The sequence below is a fragment of the Clinocottus analis genome, unplaced genomic scaffold, assembly GCF_023055335.1.
Source record: "Clinocottus analis isolate CAN_PGR_092001 unplaced genomic scaffold, fCliAna1.0.p SCAF_1, whole genome shotgun sequence".
NCBI lineage: Eukaryota > Metazoa > Chordata > Actinopteri > Perciformes > Cottidae > Clinocottus > Clinocottus analis.
In genome coordinates, this window is record NW_027175820.1 from 24,043,817 (window position 1) to 24,053,844 (window position 10,028).

The 10,028-nt window shown below is 39.3% G+C and overlaps 2 protein-coding genes and 1 pseudogene across 7 annotated transcripts in view; 1 reads left to right on the forward strand and 2 right to left on the reverse strand.

The window, feature by feature from the left end:
- The window catches only part of LOC137782540 (zinc finger protein OZF-like), a 24,303-nt gene extending 23,527 nt beyond the window's left edge, over positions 1–776 (reverse strand). For all 6 annotated transcript variants that reach the window (XR_011077294.1, XR_011077293.1, XR_011077295.1 and 3 more), the window contains exon 1: positions 366–776. Coding sequence is in view for 3 of the 6 variants with exons in the window: in XM_068571911.1 (XP_068428012.1) it covers positions 366–543 (178 nt within the window). In the remaining 3 variants the exon portion in view is untranslated. The remainder of the gene's footprint in view (positions 1–365) is intronic.
- Positions 777–2,793: 2,017 nt separating this feature from the next.
- Positions 2,794–5,190, reverse strand: LOC137784811 (zinc finger protein OZF-like; annotated as a pseudogene).
- Positions 5,191–5,615: 425 nt separating this feature from the next.
- On the forward strand, positions 5,616–8,987 carry LOC137782555 (zinc finger protein 271-like). The gene is made up of 2 exons (XM_068571924.1): positions 5,616–5,956; positions 7,298–8,987. Exons 1-2 carry the CDS (start codon positions 5,764–5,766, stop codon positions 8,656–8,658), a joined length of 1,554 nt encoding a protein of 517 aa, XP_068428025.1. The 5' UTR covers positions 5,616–5,763; the 3' UTR covers positions 8,659–8,987.
- Positions 8,988–10,028: the final 1,041 nt, after the last annotated feature.

Consider the following 10,028-nt stretch of genomic DNA (forward strand, 5'->3'; position numbering starts at 1 on the left):
AAAAAAAAGCCAATGATCTGCTGAGCGGAGCTACTTAGCTGTCAGGGATAGGAACTTTAGTCATGGTTTGACATTTATAAAATCATACCACAGAACTGCATGCTGGGAAGTCCTGTCAAACTCCGTCGCGCAGAGTACATAAATGAATTCAGGCTATTGGTCCGGCCCTCCACAATATTTTCTGTACCTCATGAGCCCCCTTGGGTAAAATAATTGCCCTACCCTACCCTAACGTCTAAACACTTCTTCTTGACCTATGTGGAAAACGTCTCGGTTCACAAAAATCTTCATGGATTACTTGGCACACTATCGAAACCTCGACACGAACCGACACATCACAACCTAATAAAACAAACACAACCAACCTGCTCTTTGTATCCGGACTTCCGGGTTGAAAATGGCGTCTTGTAGTCTCCGTGGTCGCTCGTTCTCCTCTTCTGATCTAGACAGTTCCACTTCGTACTCTGACATCCTTCTTTCAAACAGCATTTGAACTTTAACGACAGAATCGTTTCCTCCACACAAACTCAGTTTCGTCTCCATTAAACTGGGACGAGCTGTGTTGTTGACCTGTTTTACTGCATGCTAAGCTAACTTTAGTATCTTTGAAGGCTACCGGGGATGAGTCAGAGGAACAACATCCGGGAACAAAGGTGAACATCTAGAAGTCCATACAGGAGGTTTATCCAGACATCCAGAGACTCTGTCGGATCAGTACTGAAGAAGCTACCTGACACTTTATCAACACAACAACGAGACGCTGCTATTGATACTGACGGTAGCCGCCATGTTGCTAATGGAGGAGCATCCGGGTCAGCTGCAGCTTGCGGGGTCACCTTCAAAATAAAAGCCTTTAGAAGATTCTATGTGCCCGTTGATGAAAAATGTAAAGGCTGAATTATACTTCTGCAACTACAACTGCGGATAGCCACGCAGTCGGATTGACGGACTCGTTTTGGTTTATAGTTCCCGTGCGTTTTTCCATACGCCAGAACAGTAGGTGGCGCAACGACCGTTTAATTAGGAAAAGACGACCGCGGTGTTTACAGGCTGCGACTCCACTTTCACTAAATCACGTTGTCATGACGCGAGGACAGGCGCATGTTAGTGACGTCAATTTGCGGCGTTGACATAAACAACCTGGTTCATAGTATTACTTTATTAACAATATAATCAAACTGGTTTATAGTATTAATGTATTAACAATATAAACATTACTTTATTAACAACATAAACAACATAAACAACCTGGTTCTTAGTATAATTAACCTGGTTAATTAATAATTAACCAGGTTAATTAACAATATAATTAACCTGGTTCATAGTATTACTTCAACATAAACAACCTGGTAAAGTATTACTTTATTAACAACATGAACAGAATCAGAAACTGTTCATTCAGGCACAAAGGACTGAATGCAACAAGTGGGAACAGATAAGTGTAATGTTTGTAATGAGACTAAGGATGTGGAGCATGTTATCATGTTATCACGTTATCAGTTCATATGCTTTGCAGCTGTTGTTGAATGTCTCTGTGGCGCCATCGCCAGGCTGATGGAAGTCAGGCATAAAGTGTGACCTCATGTTCACACTTGTTACATTTTCTGATGCGCTTCACAGCATTTTAAATCCTATTCCGGGCTTCACTTAAAACATCAGGGCCCTTTTTGTTCGTACCTGGTTCAACAAAGTCGATCAAAAGTCCCATTATCCAGCTTAAATTGCCGAGATGATTAACATCAGGCTTACACGGTTTTTTAAAGGTTGAACCGCCCACAAACGGTCTCGTTCATTCTGACCACACGTCAGTCCTCAGGATAAATGCGCGTGTACGCTCTTCTTCAGAAGGGAGAAAAGTCCAACGCCAAATTCATGATGTTCTCTTGCTACAATGGCAAATAAGATCAGAGAAAGAGCATCTCTTTTCTCCACTGACGAACAGAAGATGATCATGACAACATGTGATGAATTTAAGCACATAATCATGGCAAAGTCTAATGATGTGTTCACATCCAAAGCGTAGCGAATATTCGCAACACTTCCTGTTGTGAACGCAGCGTAACGCCGCCAAGTAAATGTGTCAGTGTTGGCAAAATGTATCAGCTAATTTTAAGTGCCTCATCACCCAAATCAATCAGATTATGTTTTTAAATGTGCCTGCTAGCAGTATTATACAAATTAATATATACTTATGAGGATATATGTACTGTATGTACGTATCATGTACTATATGTGTATATTTGTGCGTATGGGCGGATCAGTATGTATTATTCATAATCAGAAATTCAATCAATTGAAGCAAGGAACATAAATCGTGTGATTCTTTGTAATCTTATCATGAGTCCACCTTCATCATGTTTTACAATAATGATATGTATGGTGTACTGTAACATATGTCATGAAATAAATGCTTTCTAGGTGGCACAAGACAATAGAAACATTATAATAAAGCATTTCTAGGTGACACAAGACAATTGTAAAAAATAAAATGAAGGCTTTTCATAGTGACACGAAATTAGATAAGGCTGTCTCAACTATCCATCATATCTTTTCCAAGAACCTTCCTGTGAGTGTACAGTTCAATAGAATCACATTTCTAGGTAATTATATAAAACGATAGGATCTGTAAACTGACATCAAAGTTTGAAGTTAAGTTTTAGTTTTTAAACTTGCATAAGTATATTTGTATTTAGAAACTTTGTACAAGTAAATACATTTTTAAACAGATTTATTTGTACAGAGTTTTTCCATAAACACAAAAGAAGGGGAAAAACAAAAACTTTTATTCATTAATCATTGATCTTTCACAACTGGAAGAAAGTAATTCTCTTCTATGTGGACTCTCATGTGACTCTTCAAACCTCCCTTTTGTTTCAATCTTTGTCCACAAACCGTACAACGTAATGGCTTATCTCCTATGTGGACTCTCATGTGTTTCTTCATAATCCCCTGATGTTTAAATCTTTCCCCACAAACCTCACAACTGTATGGATTCTCTCCTTTGTGGACTTTCATGTGTGACTTCAAACCTCCCTGTTGTGTAAATCCTTCCACACAAAAATTACAACTGAATGGCTTCTCTCCTGTGTGGACTCTCATGTGTTTCTTCATAATTCTCTGATATTTAAATCTTTCCCCACAAACCTCACAACTGTATGGATTTTCTCCTGTGTGGACTGTCATGTGTCTTTTCAAACTTCCCTTTTGTGTGAATCTTTTCCCACAAAAATCACAACTTAATGGCTTCTCTCCTGTGTGGACTCTCATGTGTCTCTTCAAATGTGCCTGTTTTGTAAATCTTTTCCCACATTCATCACAACTGAATGGTCTCTCTCGTTTGAGAACTCTTGGCTGTGATTCTTTCTTTGGCTTCACTCTAAAACATTTCTTTCGCACCAAACAGCTGGAAGACATTTTTCCAAAATGACACATCATGTGTCTCTGCAGAAACCCCTGGTAGTAAAACCGTTTACTACACTTGAAGAAGCTGAAGGATTTGTTACGGGTGTTACGTCCCACATGACTTACAAGGGGTTCCTTATATTTCAGGGCATGTGCAGCAGACTCAGGTGCCTTGGTCTCCTTCCAAACAGTGTGCTCGTCTTCACTTTCAGGTCCAGAATATGGTTCTTGACAATCCACATAACTCTTTTTAGTCTTAGAAGATTCTGAAGCCTTTTCATAATCAGCATGTGGATGTGAATGACGATGTGGATTTAGGGTCCTGGCTGGTCCTGATACCACACAGTCCTCTCCGTCAGTTTCTGTTTTTTATCAGTGTAGCTGACCTGCTGGCTAAAGGCTCCGCCTCTCTGTTGTCCCCCCGTCTGGCTTTGATGAAGCCATAATGTCTGAGGTTTGTCATCTTCACTCTTTACAATAACAGCAATGGATAGGAACTTGGTCATATCAGCCTCCTCCAGCACATCAAGCTGCTCTCCCTCTAGATGGGTCCGGAGATCCTCTTTTTCCTCTTTTATGTGAAGGGGCTCTTTTTCTTCCTTTATGTTGAGGGGCTCCTTTTCCTCTTTTATGTTGAGGGGCTCCATTTCCTCTTTTATGTGGAAGGGCTCCATTTTCTCTTTTATGTGGAGGGGATAAATTTCCTCTTTTATGTGGAGGGGCTCCATTTACTGTTTTATGTTGAGGGGCTCCATTTCCTCTTTTGTGTGGAGGGGCTCTGGGTCCTCTGCAGGCACTCAGCACTCAGGGGCGGCATCTGCATCGATCGCCAACAACTGCTGGACATCTGCAGGGAGCACATTATGGACAACTGTGACTTCAGACTGATATCAGCTTTCATTAGTAGACACATTCCAGGAGTTTGACTAAATGTATATGTGTTGCTCGTCATTAGGGCTACAACAACAAATTGCTAAAAATCGATTCTTATAAAACTTGGCAACGAATTTCATTATCGATTCGTATTATTACACCACTCAATAAATCGCTGAGATGTTTGAGTATTAAAAAAAAGACTGAGTTGAGCACAGCAACAGGTAAGCAAATAGTTGTCGTTAGCTCGCTAGCTAACGTTAGCTAGCGCATTCATTCCTCGTGTTTGAGCGAGGATTAAAAAAAATGAAACCGTAAATGACTTCTGGTGTGATCTGGCGCTATAGAGAAAATTACAGGTCAAACTACAAAGTGATATAAGTAAGCGCCATTGAAGTGCGACTAAAGGGCTGCTTTCTTTATTCGAGGTAGCTGTAAAATATGCGTCTTTAGTTTAGTGTCTTTTCACGGTGCTATGATCACTGTATATTCGTCACAACGAGTACAATCTGTGGCTCTACAGGTTAAGCCGCCGTCTTTCAGTGAATTATCAATTTTGCTTGATAGGGATTGAATCCAGGTCGTTGCGATCTTTCAATGAATATATATTTCCTCGATGTATTTCGTCATATGTGGTTGTGAAACTAACAGGTTAAAAAAAAATAAAACAGTTGGGATGGAACACCGGTAACGGTAATGAAAATGCACAAACCTGACCTGTGTATCTCGTGTTCTCGCAAAAGAAAAACGGTCTCCGCATAATCTGCTACTTATCTTTCTAACTCCCCAAAAGTCTCTTCGACGACGTCGTGCACTCACTAATGTGTCATCCTAACGTCTAATAACCACTTCCCCTTGAGCTGCGGAAAATGTCACGGCGACAAGGAAAGATAGGAAGGAAAACTCACGAGGAGTTAGGAAAAGACAACAGCGTCGACGCGATCCGACTCCACTTTCACAAAATCACGTGGTGATGACGCGTGGACATGCGCATGTTAGTGACGTTAGTCTGCAGACTGAACTACAATGTTGTAGTCCATCTCGGATCACAATAAAGATAATTTCAAATACTTCATCCGTCTTCTTACAGTGTTGCGCCATGCAGAAAAAACAACCTTCTTAGTATTACTTTATTAATAACATAAACAACCCGGTTCATAGTAGGCTATTGAGTTGTGTTGTAAATATTAAGCATCTTTCATTGCTGTTATTGTTGTGTCTTGCTTTTGTGACAAACACATTTCCCAAGTATCTAGTCTATTGGATCCACATATAAGCTGCTAAATGCTTTTATTTTGAAGGTGACCCCGCGAGCTTCAGCTGACCCGGATGCTGCTCCATTAGCTTCATGGCGGCTCCCGACAGTAGCAATAGCAGCGTCTCGTTGTTGGGTTGATAAAGCGTCAGCTCGTCTCGGTTTTAATGGAGAGGAAACGGGGATTGTGACGTAGTTTGTGTGGAGGAGACGTTTTCTGGCGTTTTGTGAAAATGTCTAAAGTCGAAATGCTGAGATCTTTAGTCAACCAGCGACTAACGGAAGCTGCCGAAGAGATATTTGGGCTGTTTGAACGAACGATAGCGGAGTACGAGGAGGAACTTTCTAGATCAAAAGAGGAGATCGAGCGACAACGGAGACTCCTGGACGCTGTTTTCAACCCGGAAGTCCAGATACAACGAACAGGTTGGTTGTGTTTGTTTCTTAATCACTTTGAACTGGTGGAACCAGTTCTGGAGGAAGTATTCACATCATGCACAGAGGTAGAGTTACAGGTACGGAAGTATTGACGTGTACTGAGGTAGAGTTACAAGCACTGTACTAAAGTATTCATTTGTACTGAGGTAGAGTTGCAGGTACTGTACTGAAGTATTCACATATACCCGTATTCAATTTGGACTCGTTCATAAAGCGGCTCATTTGGCCCGGATCCAAAAGCTTATCGATGTAAAATAACTTCAGAAAAATCTCAGATTATGCCGACCAACGTATATATTATATACAATTATATAGATCAATGGAAAAAATAAAGGCAACCATACATAATATCAAAAACATTTTTTTATTAAATGACATACTTTTTTTAAATTTTTTTTACACATGTACAGATTATGTATCATATCATATTATGTATGTAAAGAATAGTCGAGTAACATATACCTGAGCAGAGAATGAAGTTGCAATTCAAATATTGAATCGAGCTCCATGCAAATTTGTAAGTTTGAACACTACCCAAGACCACTGGGTGTCTTCAAATTATTTTCATTAAATATTACTTACATACTCAGGAGCAAAGTCTTTGATGTCATATGGCTCTCTCGGGAGATAGTTACAGGTACTGTAGTATTTATGAACCTTCATACTTTTTACTGTACTACACCTCAGAGGTACATATTGTACTTTTTACCTGCGTATTCAGTAGATCAGCTGTTTGGCGCAAAGGTACATATTGTACTTTTTATTAAGATACATCTCAACGATACATATTTTACTTTTTACTGTTCTAGATCCTAGAGGTACTTTATTGTACTTTTTTTTACTGTACTAGATATCAGAGGTACATATTCTACTTTTTACTTAATAAAAAGTTGAATATGAACCTGAGATATAGTACAGTAAAAGTACAATATATACCTCTGAGATGTAGTACAGTAAAAAGTACAATATGTAGACATCAGATATATTCATTAAGACCCAGCTCAGTGGTCCATATTGTACTCTTTACTGTATTACATATCAGAGGTACATCTTGTGTTGTACCACATCTCTTCTTCAGGATCCAGAAACAGTCTGTTCTTCCACCAGATAATGTAGTTATATTTCCTCAGAGTGTTTTCTTTTAAGGCACCAATGCAACCAAAGTTGCTGTGTGATGTTTATGACAGAAGCAGCATGTTTTTATTTAAGGGTCATGCTTCTCTCCTTTACAACGAATTCCCTGCTTTTTCTGTGATAAACCTCTTAAATAATAAAGAGTTTAATATAAGATTTCTCAGACTGATTAATGTATTTCATTTTTCTCCACAGACGTCCAGCAGCTGTTGATGGTTAAAGAAGATGTTCCCACTAAGCAGCAGGACTGGAGCTCAAGTCTGGACCAGGAGGACCCAGAGCCCCCCCACATTAAAGAGGAACATGAGGAACCAGAGCCCCCAAACATTAAAGAGGAACAGATGGACACAGATTCCCCACACATTAAAGAGGAACAGGAGGACCCAGATCCCCCACACATTAAAGAGGAACAGGAGGACCCAGATCCCCGACACGTTAATGAGGACCATGAGGAACTCTGGACCAATCAGGAGGGAGAGCAGTTTCAAGGGCTGGAGGAAGCTGGTAACACATTCTCATTCACTCCTGTAAAGAGTGAAGATGAGGAAGAAGAAACTCCCTCACATCTTCATCAAAGACAAACCGAACAAATGGAAACAGAAGCTGATGGAGTGGGTTGTGGAGGATCAGAACCAGACAGGGAGTTAGATCCAGAAAGATATCCAGGACCAGATACTGATGAGACTGAAGACTTGTCTGAACCTGAGACTGATTACAGTAGAGATTGGAAGGAGACTCAGGATTCTCAGTCCGATTCAAGCCCTCTGCAAAACAATGAAGTACCTGTAAGTGATTTGAACTGTAGTACTGGAAATACATCAATCAGTTCGTCGCCTGAATGTGCAGGAAGCTCTGACCACAAGAGACATCTGAAGAGACGCACCAGATCCAAAACAGGAGTAAAATCATTTAGTTGTTCCGTGTGTAGTAAAACATTTTCACGAAAGGGACACCTAAACGATCACATGATTATCCACACAGGAGAGAGACCATTTAGTTGTTCCATGTGTAGTAAAACATTTTCACGAAAGGGACACCTAAACGATCACATCATTATCCACACAGGAGAGAAACCATTTAGTTGTTCTATGTGTAGTAAAACATTTTCACTTAAGGGAGCCCTTAAACGTCACATGCGTATCCACACAGGAGAGAAACCGTTTAGTTGTTCCCTGTGTAGTAACACATATTCACAAAAGGGAGACCTAAATCGTCACATGACTAGCCACACAGCGGAGAAACCATTTAGTTGTTCAGTGTGTAGTAAAACATTTTCACATAAGATAAACCTGAACTATCACACAACTATCCACACAGGAGTGAAAGCATTTAGTTGTTCTGTGTGTAATCAAACATTTTCACAAAAAAGATATCTGAGCCGTCACATGAATATGCACACAGGGGAGAAACCATTTAGTTGTTCAGTTTGTGGTAGAACATTTTCACAAAAGAGAGACCTGAACCGTCACATTACTATCCACACAAGGGAGAAACCATTTTCACAAAAGCAAAGTATGAAGCAACATTTAAAAGTCCACACTAGAGAAACAAATTAGTCATAAGGTTTGCTTAACAATATTCTCTGGTCTTTGTTATTTATCAAATCACAAATATATTGATGAGATTATCAGAATTAAATGAGACATATTTATCTGTTTGAATTGTTCTCACACAGTTAAAAAGTTCAGCTGATGTTTTCACCCAAATGACTTCAGTTTAATGGTGTACTTCCATATTTGCCCCAGTATTTGTAGCTAAGCTGCAGCAGCCTGTTGTTCTTTTGAATCAGAGCAAGAGCGATTGGTTATGATTTACTTTTCTCTTTTTGTTTGTTTGCCTGTTTTTTGATGAATAAATTCTAAGTATGTATCACATACTAATATTGCATCAGTGCTCCGTTGATTCATGTTATTCAACACAGAAGAACTTAGCTTGTTAGCTTCTGCTCGGCTAAGCTAGCGGATGCTGACGAGCTGGTTAGCTAATGAGCGCTCGGAGCTAAAACTCGCTTCTGCTCGAGTCGGTGAAGAAGAAACGTCACGGTGGAGTTAACATAATATACTCTTGTTGTGACACTTTATAAACGTCACCTGGGTGTTCTTCTATAAATTTGACTGGCGGATCGCAACCTGCTTTTCTATGTGTGTATGCTGCCACCTACTGTACTGTGCAGATTCAGGAATAACTGCTCTACCTAACTAAGAAACAAACAAAACAATACAAAACAACAAAACAGAACAATTTAACAAAAGAAAACAACAGAACAACCAAAATACGACTAATTAGCAGCCCTACTACTTATCAGACAAACAAACCTACTCACAACTAAACATGAATAACATTGAATAACTGAATGTCACGATAACATTCAAATGATTTTTGAATGTTGTGATAGTGCCTTCCTTTGCAGTTGTTACCCCACTTGCTCTGCCATAATTCCCTCACTGCCTTTCTAATAACAGTTTTGATGAAAGAACGTCACTTCCTGGTTACTTACTTCTGGTCACGTGTTTCAGTGTAACGAGAGATAACGCCCCCTGGAGGTCAGGACTGAAACCACATGTATCATTGTAGCGCTCACTGTTAAGTACAACTACTACTGGACTTAGTTCGAGGTACTTAATATCCAGTACGTTTTACTGCACTACGTTTAGACTTTTATATTGATCGATGTGCCGATCGTTGATCTGATATCAGTGTTTACCTCTCTTTCATTCTTTTTGTGAGACTTAAACATAAAAACATGTAAAACAAAAATGTAATTAAATTATAAATAAATACAAATACAAACGGAATACATATATACATGTATCAAATCAAATTAAACTAAAAATATATTTTAAATTATTTTTATAAAAATTAATGTACTTTCTTAAAGAAAAAAAACAGAAACAGATATAAAAGATGAGTATTGGTTACGTCGAAG